Raw genomic sequence first — 24,331 nt, forward strand, 5'->3', positions numbered from 1 at the left:
AGACAAAAGACTGGACAAGAAGAGGATAGTCGGTCTCAGCTGTGCAGTGCTTGATTACACAAAGATAACAATCTGTTGTCGGGTCCCCTGGAGTCCAGTCAGAGAAGGAAAGGGAGAGATGGAGAGAAAAAAATGAACACAAATTCTAATAAATGTGGAAGCGGTGGGTGAGGAGATTAAAACGGCTGATGTTCAAACAATTTTAATTTGGACAAAATCGTGTAACCATGGAAATAAACTTTACAGAATTTCGGTAAAATTAAGAACATTATTATTATTTCTTGTGTTTCTTTGTGTTATAAATATGTCACCAGCCTGTTTCTGTGTTTTTCCTTCAGGCTATCGATGCTTCAAGGCTGTACTGTTTCTCACGGGCCTTATGTTCGGCTCCGTGGTCATCTTCATGCTGTGCTACAAGGAGCGGGTGATGGACACCCAGCTGAGTGTGGAGGCCTCAGTAGGCATCGGCCTGGGTATCGGGACGCTGTGCGGCCTGGTGACCATGTTGGTTCGCAGCGTGGGACTATTTATGGTCGGCCTGCTTTTGGGACTGCTGGTGGGAGTGGCTTCACTGGTGGTGAGCAAACTTTTCAGAAACTGCACCATTACTCAAACTCAGCCACTGCTACTTACACCAGCATGGATCATATCTTTGCATGAATCTAAAGGTGTTGACTATTGCTAACCTGCAAAATACGCACATTCTGCATCAGGATTATAGGCACGATATTGACTTTTTAAAACGTTCAGAAATAAATGCAAGCAAATCAGTTTTGTATAATGCCATCCATCCTTCTATTTTCTTACGTTTTATCAGGAGTCGGGTCGTGGAGGCAGCAGCTCAAGCAAAGCCGCCCAGACCTCACGATCCACACACACCTCCCCCAGCTCCTCCGGGGGAACCCCAAGGCATTCCCAAGCCAACCGAGAGATGTAGTCCCTCCAGCGCGTCCTGGGTCTTCCCCGGGGCCTCCTCCCAATGGGACGCACCCGGAACACCTGTCCAGCGAGGCGTGCAGGGGGCATCTGAAAAAGATGCCTGAGCCACCTCAACTGACTCCTTTCGACGTGGAGGAGCAGCGGCTCGACTCCGAGCTCCTCCCGAGTGACCGAGTTCCTCACCGTATCTCTAACGGAGCGCCCAGCCACCCTGTGGAGGAAACTCATCTCGGTCGCTTGTACTCGCGATCTCGTTCTTTCAGTCATGAGCCAAATCTCATAACCATAGGTGAGGATCGGAATGTAGATCGATCGGTAAATCGAAAGCTTTGCCCCCCTACTCAGTTCTCTCTTCACCACGACGGTCCGATACAGCGACCGCATCACTGCAGATGCTGCACCGATCCGTCTATCGATCTCACGCTCCATCCGTCTCTCACTCGTGAACAAGACCCCGAGATACTTAAACTCCTCCACTTGAGGCAAGGACACTCCACCGACCTGAAGAGGGCAAAGCACCTTTTTCCGGTCGAGAACCATGGCCTCGGATTTGGAGGTGCTGATTTTCATCCCGGACGCTTCACACTTGGCTGCAAACCGCCCCAGTGCACGCTGAAGGTACTGATTTGACGAAGCCAACAGAACCACATCGTCCGCAAACAGCAAAGAAGAGATTCTGTGGTTCCCAAACCAGACCCCCTCTACACCCTGGCTGCGCGTAGAAATTCTGTCCATAAAAATAATGAACAGAACCAGTAACAAAGGGCAGCCCTGGCGGAGGCCAACGTGCACTGGAAACAGGTTTGACTTACTACCGGCAATGCGAACCAAGCTCCTGCTGCGGCCGTACAGAGACCGGATAGCCCTTAGCAAAGGACCCCGGAGCCTGTACTCCCGGAGCACTCCCCACAGGGTGCCCGAGGGACACAGTCGAACACCTTCTCCAGATCCACAAAATACATGTGGACTGGTTGGACGAACTCCCATGAACCCTCGAGCACCCGATGGAGCGTGTACAGCTTGTCCAGTGTGCCGCGACCAGGACGAAAACCACACTGCTCCTCCTGAATCGTAGGTTCGACCATCGGTCGAATTCTCCTCTCCAGTACTCTGAATGGACCTTACCGGGGAGGCTGAGGAGTGTGATCCCCCTGTAGTTGGAACACACCCTCCGGTCCCCCTTCTTAAACAGAGGGACCACCACCCCGGTCTGCCAATCCAGAGGCACTGTCCCCAATCGCCACGCGATGTTGCAGAGGCGTGTCAGCCAAGACAGTCCCACAACATCCAGAGACTTAAGGTACTCAGGACGGATTTCATCCACCCCAGGAGCCTTGCCACCGAGGAGCTTTCTAACCACCTCGGTGACTTCGGCCTGGGTAATGGATGAGTCCGCCTCTGAGTCCCCAGTCTCTGGTTCCTCTTCAGAAGACGTGACGATGGGATTGAGGAGATCCTCGAAGTACTCCTTCCACCGCCCAACAACATCCCCAGTCAGGGTCAACAGCTCCCCACCCACACCGTAAACAGTAGGGATGTGAATCGTACAACAACTCACGATTCAATTCGATTCCGATTCTTGGGGTGATGATTCCATTCGGAATCGATTTTTGATTCAAAGAGCTCTGAGAAATAGTTATATTACTTAAAAAATGTTTATGTTTAAGAAAATGCAGCTTTACAAGGTTAATCAAGTGTTTCTAGATGTAAATTTACTTATCTGCTTTGCTCGTTCAGAGCTGGCTGGCAGTTTAGCGAAGCGATGGTCAGTAGTCTGCAGAGACTGCTGCTCCCCTCTTTTACCTCCAGGTGATAGCGGAGCATGTGGGCTTGCGGATGTGAAGTTTTTCCGAAGTACTTGACTTTCATTTTGCAGATTCTTCACTCTACATAAGTCATGTCAAGCTCCTTCTTATGCAGCAAATAATAAAATCCAAAGTGCGCCGCAACATTTGCCTTCAGCAAAGACGGTGCTGGCTGAATTAGCTCTTCGTCCACGATGCTAAGCTACAGCCACTGAACTCTGCAGCGCACAAGTGTTTGAAGCACGCCGGACCACCCCCCCCCCCCCCCTCGCAGGGATGCTGTAGTACGGAAGCTGTTGCCTGACAAACAGTACACGCAGCGAGTAAGCAAGATTATGTTTAAAAAATGCTTTTAAAAAAATCGATTCTTGGACATTTTGGATCAATTCAGAATCGTAATAAATAAGAATCGCGATTCGGACGTGAATCGATTTTTTTTCCGACACCCCTAGTAAACAGTGCTGGTGGAGAGCTGCTTCCGCCTCATGAGGCGTCGGATGGTTTGCCAGAATCTCTTCGAGGCCGACCGGTAGTCCTCCTCCATGGCCTCCCCGAACTCCTCCCAGACCTGAGTTTTTGCCTCTGCGACCGTACGGGCTGCGGCACGCTTGGCCTGCCGGTACCTGTCAACTGCCTCTGGGGTCCCACCTACCAACAAAGATAAGTAGGACTCCTTCTTCAGCTTGACGGCATCCCTTACTTCCGATATCCACCACCGGGTTTGGGGATTGCCACTGCAACAGGCGCCCGAGACCTTGCGACCACAGCTACGAGCAGCCGCATCGACAATGGAGGTGGAGAACATGGTCCACTCGGACTCCATGTCTCCAACCTCCCCCAGGATCTGGGAGAAGCTCTCCCGGAGGTGGGAGTTGAAGACCTCGCTGACAGATGGTTCCGCCAGTTGTTCCCAGCAGACCCTCATGATACGTTTGGGCCTGACCGGCTTCCTCCCCTCCCAGTGGATCTAACTCACCACCAGGTAGTGATCGGTCAACAACTCTGCCCCTCTCTTCACTCGAGTGTCCAAGACACGTGGCCGAAGGTCAGATGATACGACTACAAAGTCGATCATCGACCTCCGGCTCAGGGTGTCCTGATGCCACGTGCACTTATGGACACCCTTGTGCTCGAACATGGTGTTCGTGATGGACAAACTGTGACTAGCACAGAAGTCCAACAACTAAACACCACTCGGGTTCAGATCGGGGAGGCCGTGCTTCCCAATCTCCCCCCTCCAGGTCTCACTGTCGCCGCCCACGTGGGCATTGTAATCCCCCAGGAGAACAATGGAGTCCCCAGTCGGAGCGCTATCTAGTACCCCTCCTAGGGACTCCAGGAAGGTCGGGTACTCTGCACTGCTGCTCGGCCCGTAGGCCGAGACAACGGTGAGAGACATGTCCTCGACCCAAAGGCGTAGGGACGCGACCCTCTCGTTCACCGGAGTGAACTCCAACACATGGCGACTGAGCTGGGGAACAATAAGCATTGCGACCCCAGCTCTCCGCCTCTCCCCGTGGGCAACGCCAGAAAAATTAAGCGTCCAGCCCCTCTCCAGGAGTTGGGTACCAGAGCCCAAGCTGTGCGTGGAGGTGAGCCCGACTATCTCTAGTTGGTATCTCTCAACCTCCCGCACAAGCTCAGGCTCCTTCCCCCCCAGAGAGGTGACATTCCACGTCCCAACAGCCAGCGGCTGTGAGCATGGACCGGGCCGCCGGGCCACCCGCCCTCAACCGCCACCCAATCCTCTCTGCACCCGACCCCCGTGGCCCCCTCTGCAGGTGGTGAACCCACAGGAGGGCGGGCCCACGTCGCTCTTTTGGGCTGAGCCCGGCTGGGCCCCATGGGCTAAGGCCCGACCACCAGGCGCTCGCGCGCGAGCCCCAACCCCAGGCCTGGTTCCAGGGTGGGGCCCCAGCTCCGCCATATTTTGTATAATGACATTTAAATAATAAAAAATGTGATGTTATTGAGCAATAACAAAACAAAATGCTTTTTTGAAAGCATTTTTGTTATTGCTCAGTAACATCAATTTTTTTATTTATTTATTTGACAGGTTTGGTGATTAAGACAGAAAAAATTCACTGAATATGTCCAGTATCCAGAATATGTGTCAGTCAATAAGAAATACTAACAGTATCCTCCTGAGAACGATAAAAACAAAAGTATTGCAATTTTTGCTTTTTTCCATATATAATTGTCCTGGGTGAAAACAACACACCACAGCAGGTTTTTTTCTTTTCTCTTTTTGATCAGAAACATTTATTTATTTATTTATTTATTTATTTTTATGGAATGTTGTTTGCAGTGGGCAACAAGATTTAGTTTTAACTGAATAATTCTTTTGAAATAAAGCTGTGAAACTCTTGTACCTTACACAGGACAAAAATGCATAGCTGGACCTCATGAGGGTTGGGTACTGTATGGTAAATCTGTCTGGAGTACGCAGTTACCAAAAATGTGACCATGCAAAAAGGAGACCAGTAAGGGAAACCATCAAGCCATCCATGACAATTCTAAAATAATAGCCGCATTCGAAGATACTAGGGGGCGCTCCAGTACGTCACAGCATTGCGCATGCACGCCCAACCTAACAACATGTCTGGCTGGGCACAACAAACCACGGCGCCATTTGGAATCTATGTTTAGGTAGATGAAGCATCGTCATGGCTGTGAAATGGATGATTAAAAGCATCAGAGAGTATCAAAAAGATTAGAATGTTTTGATTACGGATTACAGAAAGCAGGAGCTGTTAGATTTGGTGGAGAGAGCAGATGAGATTGGCCTGTTGGTGAGAGAAGACGGCAATCATGATCGGGAATACCAGCGACGTAGAACAGTTGCCCATAATGGCGAGTCGTTCGTATGTAAGTTGGCTGTTTTTTGTCATCCCTATGACACATCTTCACCCATTGATATCTTAATTTAGCTTGACGACTTTTGTGTAGAAATGGGTGAAATGTAATGCCATGAAGCCATCTCTGCTGCAGGAGGCCTGCTTTTTGTTTTGTTTTTTGTTTCCTTGTGTCCGATTTGCAGTCAGATGCCCAGCAGTACCCAGGCATATCGACAATCAAATTATTTCTAAATATTTATCAAATTTAAGTGTAATCTGTAATTTCAGTGGCAGACATGTCCCAGAGCAACGACATGGACCTCCAAGCTCTGGAAAGCCAAAAACTACCCGGGTCTCAATTTTTACATCCGGGTATCACAAAAGCTGCGCATGCGTTCAAGCGACCTACCACAGCGCCCCATGTACAACACACTACAACTTTTGTCTGTTTCATCAAGAGTCACAGCAATTTTCCTTCAAGAAAAGTCAAATTTAGGCTTCAGTCTCCTATGTGCCTCCTGCAAAACTGTAGCAGAAATTTTGTGACAAGAAATATGCACATACCTCGAGGCAATCCCTGGTCACCCAAGTGCTCATGAGGTGCAGATATCCGCAATTATGGGAACGGCCACCATCTTGAAGAGAGCCCTGGGATATAATGCCACTAATATGCACCTGTGTGTGTAAATGACTGAAAGTGAGTCATCATTGTAAGTTGCTGTGAGCACCAGATGGAAAAGTGCTATAGAAATGCAGTCCACTTGAAATTTTATGTAGTTATGTTCGATTTCACACTGCATTAATGCTAAGGCACAGCTGTCCTCTGCATTGCTCTCCTTCACAGGCAATGGAGGAGTTCTACCATCCTAAGACAGTGTGGGTTCCTCTGGGTATCCTTCTTGGTTCTGGCACACTGTTTGCTGTCCTCACGCTGCAATGGCAGCGGTGCTTTGTCACCTTCTCCACCGCCACCTTTGGCGCTGCCATCATCACCGTCACTGTGGATTACTTTATAGAGCTTTTCGCCTTGGTGCACTACGTCTATGAGAGACTGTGGGTAGGTGTGTTTGCTGTTCAGAAAACTGAAAGATGAAGGACTTTGTAATATTTGAAGTTCACACTGACTCATTTCATTTCAAACAACTCAAAGTAAGGGGAGCTTGGCTGTGCATTTTCAGAACAAACATTATTAGTGTGCCCCTGGATTATATTATTGAGCTGTTTGCTTTGGCCGAGAGAGAGAGAGAGAGAGAGAGAGAGAAAGGTAAAATAAGTGCTACTGAATATGTTACAGGACTGTTCACCTTGCAGAGGAAGTAGATACTAGATAGTGAACTCCGGGCTACCACTGACTGTAGCTGAGCCAACTGTACCGCTGCTTCATGTGTTCAGCAGCAGGCTTTATGTGTAGGATCAGAATGAATACATGAATGTGCAAAATTTACTGGTAACATTTTACAGTAAGAGTATATGAGCTACTCATGTACAACCTATGCATGACTTCATGCATTACTAGCACAGTAACTATGTTACAAATAATGAATGCTTTCCATTTGTGCATTGAAAATAGTGCAGCACATAAACAAATATTCACAGAGGAATCCTGCAAATGGTAATACAAGCACCAAATTCAGCACAAGTACTCATTTGACTTTACTTTTTTTGAAAAACTGATTGGCCACTTGAATTTTCAGTAGGCAAACAGGTAGAGGTAAACTGAAGAATTACACAAAAAAGATGCTCCAATCATATTTAAAACTATACCACATTATTTGTCTGATTCCAAAAAGGTATAGTTTGGACTATCTGTGACTGGATGTTTTGGAGTTATGGGGTAAAAACAGCAAGAATGGTGACAAAGGTCAATTTCAGTTTGTACAGGGGTCAAAAATTAAAGTTGCTCCAATTTTAGTAAAAAGTGATGCAATATGTTCAATATGTTTGGAGCATCTTTTAATTTTGACCCCTGTGTAATTCAAAAGAATATTTGCATGAGTTGAATGAAAGTACAGTATTCTTTCCATTGCACAAATGGAAAACATTCATTATTTGTTTTATATTACACCTAAATAGATCCTTGTCATTTGATATTTTGCTTAAAATTAGACAGTTACTTTCTTGAAACAGGAAACTGTGGGATAAGCAATCTGTTGACACACTGCTGAGGCCAGTGAGAGTCACTATGGACTGAAGCGTATGCGTGTGGAAGCATGGATCTGCTTTTCTGAATCCGACGAAAAATCGTGATAGAAAATTGTCCAATTCTTCATCTGACAGTGCTACAGCCACTATAGATGTCCCTAACAACACTTGTAAGCTGACAGAGGGTTCCGCCAGTCGTTCCCAGCAGACCCTCACGATACGTTTGGGCCTGCCAGGTCTTACCGGCTTCCTACCCTCCCAGCGGATCCAACTCACCACCAGGTGGTGATCAGTCGACAGCTCTGCCCTTCTCTTCACTCGAGTGTCCGAGACACGTGGCCGAAGGTCAGATGATACGACTACAAAGTCGATCATCGACCTCCGGCTCAGGGTGTCCTGGTGCCACGTGCACTTATGGACACCCTTGTGCTCGAACATGGTGTTCGTTAATTATTAATGTTCGTTAAACATTAATTATGTCTTAGTTAACTATGTGATTGCTTTTAATGTTGTAATCAGAACAGAGTAATTTCTAAAATATGAATTTGACTATTGTAGTGATTGTGACTTTGAAATTATGCACAGTAGGGGTGGGGCTTCTTCTGCCTGTGCAAATGTCTTTTTGACTGAACTTTGACTTCATGGACATATTTAATGATTCATTCATTTATTTAATGTTAAAATCTAAAAGGAAACAGCTTTTTCAAATAATAAAGTAGTTGCTCTTTAAAGAGCCTTTGTTTTGTAGCAGTCTGCTCGAGGTTTCTTCCTCAAATCATCAGAGGGAGTTTTTCCTTACACTGCTGCCTGTGTTCTTGCTCTAGGGGTTGGTAAGTTTAGACCTTACTTGTGTGAAGTGCCTTGATGTATCTTTGTTGTGATTTGGTGCTATATAAATGTAATAAATTTAATTGAATCACTTTGCTGCTGTTGGTGGGTGAAATGTTATCAAACACCAGTTTTGTAATACAAAACATATTTACATTAGAAATTTTGATGTACATTGCAATGAATCATAATGAACATTTGCAGGTGGCACCGAAGAGGCCAGTGTGCTGGTTCACGTGGGTCATTATGGGGGTGTGGCCTGTCCTGAGCCTCCTTGGGGTGCTGATCCAATGGAAAGTGACCGCAGAGGGATTTTCTCACGCAGAGGGTAAGTGACGCTGCTTCACACACATGCAACATTTTAGTGTATTTAAATAACAACCCTGAGCCACTGCACCCAGACGCAGACTCTGGAGACATGAATACATTTAAAACTGTTGTTGAATCTTGGTCAGAGTGTTGGTAAAAACTAAGTAACAATACATCCAATAAAAATAAGGAAGCAAAAATAAATGAATGCACTATATCTATTGATATTTCTGCTTTTGATTTATGGTAGCCTTGGAGACCGTAGCTGGTACACAGAATGATACGATGGTACTGCAGTAAAAGCTGGCTTCATTTGATCTGATAAGCCCGTCACATTATTAAACAAGCAGTCTGATTGCTTCCAAAATCATATGAGAAACTGAAGCATCGTTTGCATGTGTGTGGGTGGGAAGCGGAGTCTGTAGGCATCGACAACAGTGTTGCCAGCAAAGTGTTATTGACGGAAACAGGCTTAATCTGCTCCAAAAGCAACCACAACACAGATGGCATGGCCTTGTTTATAATACATACATGCAACCATTGCACACATACTGTATGTGCACACAGACACAAAAATGTTTGCTTTTTGACAAAAGATAAGACAATGGAAAAAAATCTATGAATGGGGGAGTGCCACACTGTGCTGTGTTAATATTAATACTGGATGTGTGTTGCTGTGGTTACAGTCTTGATGTCATGATGGGGATATTACATGGATAGATACCTAGAGTTGATTAGATTTTGCAGTTTGTTTGTTTTTTTTTTTTGGGGGGGGGGGGGGGGGGGGGGGGTTGGTCACAGGTTAAGGAAAACATGATCCAAAATGTTTTGCATATCTCAGCAACCAAGAAGCCTAAATGGATCATCTGAAGCAGATATCGATCACCATTTGTGACTTATTTTTATGAATTACTTCATAATGTTGATGTCATATATAGTTTTTTAAAAAAAGCCATTGCAGACCTCCTGGACACTCACTGGACACTTTATTAGGTACACCTTGCGAGTACTGGGTTGGATCCCCTTTTGCTTTCAGAGCTGCTTTAATTCTTTGTGGCATAGACTCAACAAGGTGTTAGAAACATTCCTCAGAATTGCTGGTCCATATTGACATGATAGCATCACACAGCCCCCCATTCAACCAGTCTACTCATTCTCCTCTGACCGCTTGCCATCAGCAAGGCATTTTTGTCCACACAACTGCTGCTCACTAGATATCTTCTCTTTTTTGGACCATTCTCTGTAAACCTTAGAGATGGTTGTGTGTGAAAATCCCAGTAGATCAGCAGTTTCCAAAATACTCACACCAGTCCGTGTGACACCAACAGCCGTGCCATGTTCAAAATCACTTAAATCCCCTTTCTTCCTCATTCTGACACTCAATTTGAAGTTCAGCAAGTCATCTTCACTACGTCTGGAACACCTAAATGCATTGAATTGCTGCCGTGTGATTGGCTGATTAGCTGTTTGTGTTAACAAGCAATTGAATAGGTGTCCCTAATAAAGTGGCTAGTGAATGTATATATATATATATATATATATATATATATATATATATATATATATATATATATGTATAATAGTACATTTATATTGTGGTGTGTAGAGCATGGCGGGTATGCATCAGCCCTCTGATGCCTTTCATTATTTCATAACTTTATTAACTAAACTCGGGGAAAAAGCAACATCTGTGCTTCTGCACATACAGACTGTGTGCTGGGGGAGACAGCATATCAACTGGAACATTTCAAAACATTTTTTTCGGAAACAGGTGGAGATGTATTGAGGCACTGAGCATCTGATGTCTTCCTTTTGATGCCAAACAATGTTTTGAAACACAGGCAAAGTTTTCATAGTGCAGTGTTTCCACTTAGCCAACGTTAATCTGCTGTGTTGACAGAAAGTTTTGGTACCATCCCCAGCAAAATGTTCTATCTATTTATCAAACATTTTCCCCACAGTTGTTAGCATAAATTGTTATTAGCTGGATGGAGTGCAGCGATGAACTCTTTGCATGCCCATTGTTGAGGAGGCAGAAAAACTTCATGTATGTAGAGCCACATAATTTGTAATTTTCAATAATTCCACTAACCAAAGTGGCAGACACATTTACAGGATGTTATGTAGGCAAAACAAAATTACTTTTTTGATTGAGCCTGTGCATCAGAGTTCACCAAAAGCAGTCAGGTTTGTCATCATTATGTATTCTTTTAATTTGGTGAGTTACAAATAATAACATTTATTGTTTTTTAAATTATTGTGTACATAAGCTGGCAGAGATGGACTAACCCACTGCTATAATGTTACCAGCCCAGAGAATACTAGTTTATAGAAAGATTTACTGTACCTGTTCATGAATGCTCCGTTCCATCCATCCATCCATCCATTTTCTTCCGCTTTATCCGGAGTCGGGTCACGGGGGCAGCAGCTCAAGCAAAGCCGCCCAGACCTCCCGATCCACACACACCTCCCCCAGCTCCTCCGGGGGAACCCCAAGGCATTCCCAAGCCAGCCGAGAGACATAGTCCCTCCAGCGTGTCCTGGGTCTTCCCCGGGGCCTCCTCCCAATGGGACCTGCCCGGAACACCTCTCCAGCAAGGCGTCCAGGGGGCATCCGGAAAAGATGCCCGAGCTACCTCAACTGACTCCTTTCGACGTGGAGGAGCAGCGGCTCGACTCCGAACTCCTCCCGAGTGACCAAGCTCCTCACCCTATCTCTAAGGGAGTGTCCAGCCACCCTGCGGAGGAAACTCATCTCGGCCGCTTGTACTCGCGATCTCGTTCTTTCGGTCATGAGCCAAATCTCATGACCATAGGTAAGGATCAGAACGTAGATCGATCGGTAAATCGAGAGCTTTGCCCCCCTACTCAGCTCTCTCTTCACCACGACGGTCCGATACAGCGACCGCATCACTGCAGATGCTGCACCGATCCGTCTATCGATCTCACGCTCCATCCGTCCCTCACTCATGAACAAGACCCCGAGATACTTAAACTCCTCCACTTGAGGCAAGGACACTCCACCAACCTGAAGAGGGCAAAGCACCTTTTTCCGGTCGAGAACCATGGCCTCGGATTTGGAGGTGCTGATTTTCATCCCGGACGCTTCACACCCGGCTGCAAACCGCCCCAGTGCACGCTGAAGGTCCTGATTTGACGAAGTCAACAGAACCACATCGTCCGCACACAGCAGAGAAGAGATTCTGTGGTTCCCAAACCAGACCCCCTCTACACCCTGGCTGCGCCTAGAAATTTTGTCCATAAAAATAATGAACAGAACCAGCGACAAAGGGCAGCCCTGGCGGAGGCCAGCGTGCACTGGAAACAGGTTTGATGCGAACCAAGCTCCTGCTGCGGTTGTACAGGGACCGGATAGCCCTTAGCAAAGGACCCCAGACCCCGTACTCCCGGAGCACTCCCCACAGGGTGCCCCGAGGGACACGGTCGAATGCCTTCTCCAGATCCACAAAACACATGTGCACTGGTTGGGCGAATTCCCATGAACCCTCGAGCACCCGATGGAGCGTGTAGAGCTGGTCCAGCTCCAACTTTCTCTGATTGTTGTTGCCAGATCAGCTTTGCAGGTTGGAGCCTTGTCATGGACCATTTTCTTCAACTTCCACCAAAGATTTTCAATTGGATTAAGATCCGGACTATTTACAGGCCATGACATTGACTCTGTGTCTTTTTGCAAGGAATGTTTTCACAGTTTTTGCTCTATGGCAAGATGCATTATCATCTTGAAAAATGATTTCATCATCCCCAAACATCCTTTCAATTGATGGGATAAGAAAAGTGTCCAAAGTATCAACGTAAACTTGTGCATTTATTGATGATGTAATGACAGCCATCTCCCCAGTGCCTTTACCTGACATGCAGCCCCATATCATCAATGACTGTGGAAATTTACATGTTCTCTTCAGGCAGTCATCTTTATAAATCTCATTGGAACGGCACCAAACAAAAGTTCCAGCATCATCACCTTGCCCAATGCAGATTCGAGATTCATCACTGAATATGACTTTCATCCAGTCATCCACAGTCCACGATTGTTTTTCCTTAGCCCATTGTAACCTTGTTTTGTTTCTGTTTAGGTGTTAATGATGGCTTTCGTTTAGCTTTTCTGTATGTAAATCCCATTTCCTTTAAGCGGTTTCTTACAGTTCAGTCACAGACGTTGACTCCAGTTTCCTCCCATTCGTTCCTCATTTGTTTTGTTGTGCATTTTCGATTTTTGAGACATATTGCTTTAAGTTTTCTGTCTTGACGCTTTGATGTCTTCTTTGGTCTACCAGTATGTTTGCCTTTAACAACCTTCCCATGTTGTTTGTATTTGGTCCAGAGTTTAGACACAGCTGACTGTGAACAACCAACATCTTTTGCAACATTGCGTGATGATTTACCCTCTTTTAAGAGTTTGATAATCCTCTCCTTTGTTTCAATTGACATCTCTCGTGTTGGAGCCATGATTCATGTCAGTCCACTTGGTGCAACAGCTCTCCAAGGTGTGATCACTCCTTTTTAGGTGCAGACTAACGAGCAGATCTGATTTGATGCAGATGTTAGTTTTGGGGATGAAAATTTACAGGGTGATTCCATAATTTATTCCTCAGAATTGAGTGAGTCCATATTTTTTTCCCTCTGCTTGGTCTAAAAAAGTAACCGTTACTGACTGCCACAATTTTTTTTTCTTGATTTCGTATAGTGTTTCTTAAAGCCAGAAAGTTACCATTTGAAATGACTTTAGTTTTGTGTCATGTCTATGATCTGCTTTTTTTTTCTACAAAATTAAACAACTGAATGAACATCCTCCGAGGCCGGTGATTCCATAATTTTTGCCAGGGGTTGTAGAATTGCAGTGCTTGAATATTATTTTGTATCTATCTGTCTGTCTGTCTGTCATACAGTGATTACTATAAAAGTAACAATCACATTTATATGTTTCTACCTACATTGTGTACCTTTGTATACATTCATCACAAATATTGCCGATCTTTGCAGGCAAATTCCACTGTATAATGGTTCCGTGCAGGAAGCACCGTGCACTCCTCATTCCTTCACTCTCCTTCTTTCACTCACATTTTCTGCCAGACTCACTGCCTTTTTCCATTTCCAATAATTCAATTTTAAATTGCTTTGGAGCAAAAACACTATGTATAATAAAGATAATCTGCATCTGTTTTTCATTTTGTGTGGAGAGATGGCTCATGATGTGCAGTTGTGGCAAAGTGCTAGCTGCTCATGCATCATGGGTAATTATTTAATTATCCAGCTTCCAGTTAGATGCCTGACAGGTGGCGATTTTTCAGAGATTAGAGATACTGAAACCAAGAGAAATAGATTTTTTTTCCGTTGTCACTAAATATTTGTGTATATCAGTTGGTGAGCCATTTAACACCATCATTATTTATTTATTTATTTAGTTGCCAATCCTGAATAAATGGATCCACCAATGCATATGTGTGTGTGTGTGTGTGTGTGTGTGTGTGTCTGTCTGTCTGTCTGTCTGTCTGTCTGTCTGTCTGTCTGTCTGTCTGTCCGTCCGTCAGTCCCCACTTCCTACAACCAGATTAATCTGGACACGTAAGAGAAAGTCATGTGGCTCCTAAGCTGGTGCACACAGAAATGTTGGGTATCATGATGGCTGCACAAGATGCTTTGCTGGTAGGAATAAATTGATAACTCGGTAATCAGTGCAAAAACGTTGCATGAACATTACGGATATTCCTGCTCAAGACATGAGAACATTTTCAGTCCATATAGGTTACCAAGAGTCTTAAAAGCAGATGTTTGTGTCTAAAAATGTACCACAGACACTCAAGTGACGCATCCTTAAAAAAGTTTAACAGCTTTGTGACTTTCACTTAAACTAAATCAAAAGTGCTCACAGAGCTGTGCTCACATTTCAAAGTTTCTGTGTAGGCTCTCAGTTGTCCAGGTGGTTTCCATAGTAGAGAAGCTTGAATCTTTGACTGGACTGGGTTGCTTGACGTGAGGATGTTTCACTTCATATCACAGAAGCTTCCTCAGCTACTACACTACATAGGTGAGACGAAGCAAGTTTTACACAAGAGGCTATACCAGCACTGCAGAGAGGTCGCCAGTGGACCTCAGTCTGCAGTTCATCTCCACCTGAACGACACTAACCACACGTTTGAGGACAAGGAAGTTAAAATCTTAGCCAGAGAGAAGAAATGGTTTGAGAGAGGTGTCAAGGAAGCATTCTTTGTAAAACAGTTGAAACCCAGCCTTAACCGCAGAGCGGGTCTCAGACACGCTTTGTCCCCTGTTTACAATGTGGTAGCAGTTTCAGTCTTTTGTTCATGGTAATGAGTAATTCACGTCATCAGGAGAGAGTCGTCAAGGGAGCCATCAGGGGAGGCTTCCGTCCTGTCATTAGGAGAGTGCTAACTAGAGCACAATAGGTGCTAATTAGAGCTATTGTTTAGTCACTAGCCTATAGCAGTCAGCCTCTCGGTAGGTGGGGTCTGGTTAGGTTAAAAAACTCCATCTTTGGTTGGCTTCTGGTTTATTCTTCTCTACAAGAGTCAAGACAGAAGTCAGACTACCAGAGCAAGAATTTTAGCTGAGGAAGCTTCTGTGATTTGAAGCGAAATGTCCTCACGTCAAGCAACCCAGTCCAGTCGAAGATTCAAGCTTCTCTACTCACATTTCAAAGTATCAACTGGGCTCACAAACAATAAAATATCTGAAGTTATTTACATAAAATTTGTCTTTTTCCTGTAGATTAGCATGGTACAGGGAACACGTCCAAACAAAGTGACTTATTCTCATAATTCTGTAATTACGAGATCAGCGGTCTATTTTTTTTTTTTGTCCAGTGAATGCAATACACTTCCGTAGATCACACATATTATCACAAGAGAAGGCAATGGAGCAGGAATCCTAATAAACAAAGAAGGGAAAATGTGGAGGGGGGTGACACTCAGTGGTATAATGCAATGTGTAACCTCTCCACTAGATGACACTAAATCCTATGCACTGCAGCTTTAAATGTAACAGGTGAATATATGTTTCTCTGTATATTTTTAACACAATCCTTATTTGAAGACATGTGCCACACTGATCAAAAAAGGATGAGAGTATAGCGGTGACACCATGGTGCGGGTATCCCGAGAAAGGTTATGGGCGGACAGGACAGGATGGATGAAAACTGGGGCACCCGAGTTGGGCAGAGAGGGGACTCATTTGTCTGACAGCTGATTGAAAAACATGCGCAACATTATCAGGGATGAATTAACCGGCACGTTTTTGGTTTGTCTTTTTTGTTTAGTCTGTCCGTCTGGACATTCATAGAACACACAGGCACACAGGAGCATGTGGCCAGAGGCGGGGGTGGGGGGGGTGGGGTGGCGTCATTCACAGATGGCGCCCCGTTAGCCAGTCAGAAACAAAAGACCAAACAAACGATTTGATTTCGTGAGGTGCAGCAGGGTTCTTGGACCCTTTGGCTGTTAGATCATAGAGGTGAAAAACATCTGAAGCAACTATGCATCAAACGACTGAGACAACTGTCACACATTTAATCAGGCGCTGAGACAACGCATGGAAACAGGGTGGACTTTCATCATCATCTTTTTGCTGGGAAGGGTGTGAAAATAACAGAAACACACTCACCCACACACAATATGTCAGGCACCTGAGCAGCTCAGGAACACAAATTACCCATTTGTCAGCTGAAAGGAGGAACTACACGGTTCCTCTCATTAACATTTCAACCTGACATACAGCCCGGTCCGTAAGTACTTGGACAGTGACATAATGTTTTGGTACTTTTGCCTCTGTACACCTCGCCTGGTAAACCAGACTCAAAATTACTTTGCAAAGAAATTTTCTTGTGTCTGCTTTTTACTCGCGGCTGCAAACAGGCTGGGCCAGTCACAAGCATCTATCTCATATGGAGTGAGCTTTATGTGATGACTGACTGAGGACTGCAGACATCAGCAGGTCTTTTGGAAACCAAATTTACTGCATGCTTGGTTCAAAAATATTTTTTGAAAGAGTAAAATCACCATGGACTTTCAGGGTTTTACAGCAAAACCAACAACTGTTCACCAGCATACCTATGACGCTGCATGCCATCTTTGCATATTTGTTGATGCTGTCTGGTTGTCACTGCCTACCGCACATGCTTTGTTGCTCTGCTTGGTTGTATTATGTCTGTCCAATAGCATCAAGAGTTTTGTCAATGTCTGATTCTCAATTTGAGAGTTAGTCTGGCTGTGCTAGACTACTGTACACAATATATACTATAGCGTTGAAATGCAATAATCAAGATGTTCATATATTGAAAGCTTTCAGCATTTTTTAACAAAAATATTGCATTAACAGAGTAGTGAAGGATGCCACCAAGAACCTCACCACTCTGAAGGAGTTGTAGGCTTCTGTGGCTTTGATGGAGAAAAACTTTTAATGATGCAACATTTGGTTGCTGCATCACTAGTTATAGTGGAGTGGAGCAGAGAAGGATTTTCAAACTTTAAAATAAATCTAATCTAGGTTCAAATCTCCCATGCATTTGAAAGTTTGCATCTTCTTTTTTGCACTACTTTGCCATGAGGCTGTATATAAATGGTGCTGCAAACAAACAAACAAAAGTTGTGCTGTGCACATTTTCTCCAATCATAGAAACATACTAGAGCACCATGGTCGTAGAGTGCAAGCCTCCGCCAACACTAGTTTCCAATTCCACAAATTTTTACCTTGGAAAAAAATTTCAAGGTCAAAGTCCTGTTAGAACATAAATTGTATGTGATCAAATGTCAGGAGTATGTATTTAGTTCATGCACTTGAACTGAAATTTTTCTAGTGTTGTCAGGTTTTTTTTTTTTACTTCTTCAGTGAATTCTTTTTCAGATAATTTTCGCAGAACATTTGTGATCTCTACTATGCACAATTTGTCATTGCTTTTTGGCACATGGTTTCTGACTGATAACTGGACAATAGACAAACAGGCATACAATTGGAACCTCCATCCAATTTTGGTGGTGTAGATAAATCCATAACAGAAAAATGACAGTGATTGAGGCACTTTTGATTGAGATATAATGCAAAATGTACATCAAATGGGCTTTTCAATATTAAATTGAAATGTCCACAAAATCCACAGTCCGGATCAGATCCAGATCAAACTTCGTCAGGTGATAGTGAGTGCCAGTCTGCACCTTACTTTCAAATATGACAGTGATTGGGACATGTTTGTTTTGGCTATAACGTAAAATACACATTAAATGGGGTTTTCCATGTTAAATTTAAATGACCACAAAATCTGTAATCTGGATCAGTCTTTGTCAGTCGTTAAAGGATACCATCCTACACAAAACTCTCAAATATGAAAGAAATTTTATCTTTCTTGATAGAGTTATGGAGTTTTGAAAATTCGTTCAGTGTTAAAGATAGGGATTTTTCCTGACTTTGACCATTGACCTATGACATGGAAAATTGAATCAGTTCTTGCCTGTCAGAAGACAGCTTCATGGTTTCATTTCAACTCCATTGTAGTAGTATACAGAGGCAAAAGCACAAAAATTGTGTCACTGTCCAAATACCTATGGACCTGATTGTATGGCTATCTTTTGTTGTTGTTTTAAACCTTATTTAAATGGGGCATTTATGCTGTTTTTGTTTTGGGATTTTTTTGACTAACATCCTTTTGTCCGTGTCTCTAGTTGTTTTGAGTCGACAGCAGCGACGGGTCCAGCTCATGCGAATCCACCAGCGGGAAGAGAGGCTGAAGAAGGAGAAGGAGAACAAGAAGAAGAAGAAACGACAGAACCAGAAGACCAACCACAAGCAGAAGGCCCATACTCACCACCACCATCACCACCACCACCAGCAGCAGTACCATCACCCGGGAGCGCCACATCCCCACCACCAAACCCAGAGCTCTCAGCTGTCCAAAGTGCCCCCTCCCCAGACTGAGCCTGGACACCACCGCAAGGCCAACTCCAAGAGGCGCTTTGATGGAGACGTGCTGTCCCCGGTAAGACCCATCCTCACTGTAATAATGAATCCTACCAGTTGAAAATACCCCCTCAAAAAAATCCATCCTTTGTCTAACAGACTCAAACTAGACGATGAGACATTTCTCAGTAATTTTTCTGATTAAATTAGAATTTTCTGCCTTGTTCACTTAAACTGCGTCATGAAGATTTTATCGAATTATTTCCTCTGTAAAGCATCGGGTAAAAAGGTTTTTTTTTTCTACTTCAAGATTTTAAAAATTGGATTTTCCAAAAGTAAAAATGTATTTATGTGGGTACAATTTCCTATTTAATATGAAAGTATGTCTTCATTTTAAAGATGTTTTGAAGTTGTATCCTTTTTAATCAATTCAGATTAAATAAAGGTTGTGCAAAACAGTCCACATTCACCTGGGCCTCATGTTCAGACTTGCATGGATTTCTTACTGAAACATACACTAAAACCCAGAAAGTGGCATAAGCACAAAAATATTCAAAGTGTACGTACACATGTATCCAAGCATGTTTCGTTTGTACATCCCACTGAACGCGGAATTGAATGCACAGGCACACGCACCAAATACCGCCCTGGCCATGCCCCTATTTAAATATGCAATTTAATGTAAATAGGCCCTTTGAGCAGGGATTCCCCACGCCGTCACATCAGACAACATGAACACAGAAAAGATTTTATACAGAGTAAGAGCTACAGATGACTGGAAATTATGTGGAGACACCCAGGGATAGTTTATTTGGTACCCTGTTAAATGAAATAATCATGAAACTGGTTAAATTATCGTGTGTGTGTGTGTGTGTGTGTGTGTGTGTGTGTGTGTGTGTGTGTGTGTGTGTGTGTGTGTGTGTGTGTGTGTGTGTGTGTGTGTGTGTGTGTGTGTGTGTGTGTGTGTGTGCGCGCGTGTGTGTGTGTGTGTGTGTGTGTGAGGCTGTAAATGCTGTCAGCTTAGAACAGCACACACACACAGACTCGCACTGAAGTTAAAAATGTGAGGTGCGTGGCCACTGACGGTCTGTGACATTCACAGTTTTACACAAGCGTTCATTGACAAATTCTGAACACAGCGAGACAGTCTGGGGCTTGTTAAGAATCTGCTGCTCGAGTCTCACCATCAAGAAAAAGAAAACACATTGATAATAATAGCAAAACAACATATTTGAATGTGCACATGTGAAATATCCAGGTCCCCCTTGCAAAAGAGGTCTTGATCTCAATGGGACTCACCTGGTTAAATAAGGATTAAATAAAAAATGTGTCGTTCGGAACATTGACACTGATTAGGGCATGACCCTGTTGTGTCTGATGATTTGAAGATGTTAATGCTGGATTTTACGGTCGCAAATTGAGTAAAATGAGTTTTACTGGCTATTAAAATGGTTATTTGCGAACGTAGCATTAACGGCCGCAAATCATCAGACACAAGGGGGTCATTCCCATTCTATTCCAGTTCCAACATTTGCACGGTTTATTTTTCTGTAAGTAATTCAGTCAGCGAATCGTTGTGAAAGGGGGTGGTCGGCTCATCAAAGCTTACCGTTGCAGCAGCGTCTTAATGCCAAACTAGGAATTCTGTGAGCAGACCCACAGATTTCGCCTCGTCAGTTGCATTGAGTTAAATCCACGGCAAATCAATCAATCCAGTTAAATCCATTAAATCCACACAGTTCAGCATCATCCTTTCTGCACTTGTTTCTGTCGCTTTCCAGTTTACAGCACAATGATTTACATCTGCGTAGCAGCGCGTGATCAGGGTGCAGACTAATACATTACATGTGAAATGGTTTTAATATTTTGCCACCATTTATGCGATATGTTATGGTCTGAAATCTCACGATTAACCAATCAGATTCGCAGAAAAAAATGTAATTGGATTAGAATACACTATTTACACAAGGTCCTCTAACGTTAACATTGTTAGTGCCATTTTCCTCATCACTTTGTGCATGCTTTTATATCCACCCACTTAATTGCAAACACGTGGATGTGTTAATTGTTCATAAGTGTGTCTCTGGTGTGCACATCACTATGATGGCTTCATGCTTTCACACTGTTGACAGTTTCCCAGCATCACCTCTGTATGTTGGCAGTGGAACAATAGCTATTGAAACATGGGAACGCCAGCCAGGATTTTTGCATGAAGCACCGCACATTGCCACGGTTATTTCACTTTTGATACATCTGAACATTGGCATGGAGATGGATGTATGCATGCCATATTTTTGTTTGCACACACACATTGTACATGAGCCCCTGATGCTTTGGGTTTCATACAGCTGGTAGTGTTCTGAATCCAGCAGAAACCATGTTGTTATTTGAGATCAGATGCTGTCATTAATTGACTCTCTTAAGAAACCCAACAGTGGCTTTCTTGGCCATCAACATTGTGAAATTAGCAACATTGCTTCACAAATCATATGCAAACAATGCAAAACAAGTCCATACTTGTCCCACTGTGCCACCTTTCCTATTTAAACGATTATATAAAGAATAACTGCATCAGAATGGTTGTAGATGTCACTGTCATAACGTGTTATGTCATATTTACGTCGCTGTGTGTATGTAATGTACATGTACTGTCCACAACAACAATGGAACATGTCTCTGTCCACAGAGCTACATCAGAAGTTTCAGGGACAGACAGACAGACAAGCGGGCTTATTCTCACAGTCGAATGATGAGACGCTCGCGAATGGCTGAGCTTGACTACGACTGCGGCTCCCAAGTGCCCCTGACAGCCCCGAGTGGGCCTCCAGTTCGCATCTGACAGTGAAAATTGCACAAATAAACACAACAACACAGCTTGGCTGATTGAAACCCCTGTTTGAGAAATTACAACTGACTGTGCCAAATTAACCAGCTGCTTCTTAGCCAAAAGTGACCAACACACTGGTTTCCTCCTCCGAGGGTAATTAAAGGATCATAATTATTTGGTTGAATTTGTTTTGCTGATATTTAGTGATACAGCACAAAAATTGACCCTTGTGAACAAATCAATAACTATGGCAACTATAGTTAGCTCCAAACTTACAGTCTGCTCTCCATCAGATTAATAAAAAAATTATACCTGTCTCTATGGGCATTAATTAACATCACTTTGAATTTAACTTAAATTTGAGTTGGAGGGGAGGTACAAAAGTGCTAAACTATTTACCGGCAGACTGCATGTCTGCACCATTGGAGATTAAAAAGGGTCAAATGAATTTAAAGGGAACATTTCGAACATGGCTTTCATGCAGCCAAGGCAAAACTACCTTTACCAGTTCCAACTTCAAAGGAAAAAGGGGCAACTGTTTGTTGTGATTTGGCGCTATATAAATAAAATTGATTGATTGATTGATTGATTGATAAAAAAGGACTTGCATAAAGAAGAAAAGCCAGAAAAAAACACTGCTCACGACAATGAGGCAGCTCATCATCCGTATTCTCTGCACTGAACAGCAACTGTGTGAAGCATTCATGATCTCAGTCTGTTCCGGCTCCAGACGTAGGGGCACACAGCGTCTGCTGCTTCTGAATGCAGAACAATTTGATGTGTAAATTTGTGTTGCTGCTGACAATGGATGATGCTCCTTTTCAAGGATGATACACTGGAGCAAACACGTTAATCCACAGCAATGACAATTTTTGTGTTCTTTTTGCAAAGTGTCCCTAAGATGATGGCTGGCATGTTGCTATATTCCAACGGGAGTGTGCAGAACATTAAACTGCATGACTTACTGAAATTATCTCTTGCAAATGGTTTTAACTGCAGGAAAAAGATACAAATCCAACATATCTGTACCTTCTCAATTTCTCTCCTCATTTTGGGTTTAAAATGTGGTCATTCTAATGTAATTCCAAGTGCCGTCATTCCCATCCACATAATGCTATCCCTTTAGACAAATTGTGACTTGTTTAAGGCAGAAAGGTTAAGCTGCTGTTCCACCAAGCCAAATTTGGCTCCATAACGGGCTGAGCTGCAGCTTGGTACAGCCTAGCTGATTTCACCACTTGGCAAAAGTTGGAGAAGTGGTATTTATCTGTCAGTGGACTCCCAAGCACCTCAATCCCACCCACACTCAGCTGAGTCTGACCCAAGAAAGGCATGACACAACTCAACGTAATGCCAGGCAGCCTTGGAGTACACTGTTTCCTCAAATCATGATATCTTAGGATAATTCTGTGTTCAGCATGAAAGTTGGATGCCGAGGTCCACCAGGCTTACCCATGTCACACTGAGCTAAGCACATGGCAGCTGGGGCATCCGGGGTCTAGCTGACCTTCCAGAAATTATGAATATCCTCAAGTTTACCCATCTTGTGCTGTTCTTTGACATGCAGTGAGTGCACCGAGGCTGTGCTTGAGGAGATTTGGTGTTGAACTCGGTCAAGTTTTCAAGCTGCTTAATAGTTGTTACTGAAATTTTCAGTAGAGTTTGGTGCTAATTGCATTTGCGAGTGAACAGAAGAAATCAACCCTATTGCAGGTAGTGGGTTGTACCAAATGTTGGACAGGGAGGGGGAGATACATCCTACTGTATGCTGATGATACTGTAATCTAATGTACACTGGTTTTATTATTTGTGTAAACCTTTACATTGGAATAAAGTCTCAAAAGATAAATTCAGGATGGTTAAAATGTTGAACTTGTATAACATTTTGCAACAGGTGCCCTCTGCTGTTTACTTGTGGACTTTCTCTTTCACTGTGTCCATGTGTTTGCATGTGTTTTTAAATTTGCTGGTGCCACTGCCATTGACATTATTGTACTGTATATTCGCTGAAGTGAAATATTTTTGTTTTCTTTTATTTTTGTCTGGACATACGTATGTGGATTGGAGAATCGTCAGTTTCAGCATTGTCACTTCAGGTGTGACACCGGCAGTGACATGGAGAGCCACTGAGGTTTTCGCGAACGTTGAGCTTAACACGGTTTGCAGACCGAGATTAGTCATTTCACATTAACCCATTAATGCATGAGAGTCATTCATAACCTATTTTCAGTCCTATGCAGGGTTTGGGTTTTTTGTTTTTCTTTGTTTTTATCCCTGCATGTAACATGTTGAAGATGGAGGTGATTGTAAAGGGAAATATTTTCCATCAGTGATATATCCCCCCCCCCCCCCCCCCCCCTTCTTCTTCTTCTTCTTCTTCTTCTGTCCAGTGAAAAAAGGGCTTTGAAATGACATTTGCATTATTCTCCTCCTTGCATTGGACATTGTCTTCTCTGTTGTGGTAATAATCCGTGTTTTTTTTTTCTTGCACTTAGTCTATGTTTGTGTCTCCTTTAATGTCGTAGTACCCTGGGCATTGTGTTTACTTGGGAACAAAGTTCTAAATGTTACCCATTTTTGTAGTTTGAGGATAAACTGCGAAATACTGTTTGTCTTTGGTGGTTGTGATTGTCCATTGCTGCTGAATATGCTGAAGAAACAGTTTTCTTGTAGATACTGAACTGTAAATAGTTTTTAAATGTACAGACATTTGCATCTGT

The 24,331-nt window shown here is 43.6% G+C and overlaps 1 protein-coding gene and 1 long non-coding RNA gene across 2 annotated transcripts in view; one reads left to right on the plus strand and one right to left on the minus strand.

Annotated features, from left to right (window-relative positions):
- The window catches only part of LOC117524461 (transmembrane protein 198-B-like), a 93,653-nt gene extending 71,659 nt beyond the window's left edge, over positions 1-21,994 (plus strand). Inside the window, exons 3-7 of the mRNA XM_034186252.1 lie at positions 339-577; positions 6,426-6,638; positions 8,756-8,879; positions 18,550-18,863; positions 21,471-21,994. Coding sequence (XP_034042143.1) covers positions 339-577; positions 6,426-6,638; positions 8,756-8,879; positions 18,550-18,863; positions 21,471-21,623 — 1,043 coding nt within the window. The 3' untranslated portion in view covers positions 21,624-21,994. The remainder of the gene's footprint in view (positions 1-338; positions 578-6,425; positions 6,639-8,755; positions 8,880-18,549; positions 18,864-21,470) is intronic.
- On the minus strand, positions 669-10,262 carry LOC117524462. The gene is made up of 3 exons (XR_004564778.1): positions 9,844-10,262; positions 4,104-4,108; positions 669-681 (listed from the first exon to the last, which is right to left on the minus strand). It is a non-coding gene; the product is annotated as an uncharacterized LOC117524462 (long non-coding RNA).
- Positions 21,995-24,331: the final 2,337 nt, after the last annotated feature.

Source organism: Thalassophryne amazonica, chromosome 14 (genome assembly GCF_902500255.1).
Source record: "Thalassophryne amazonica chromosome 14, fThaAma1.1, whole genome shotgun sequence".
NCBI lineage: Eukaryota > Metazoa > Chordata > Actinopteri > Batrachoidiformes > Batrachoididae > Thalassophryne > Thalassophryne amazonica.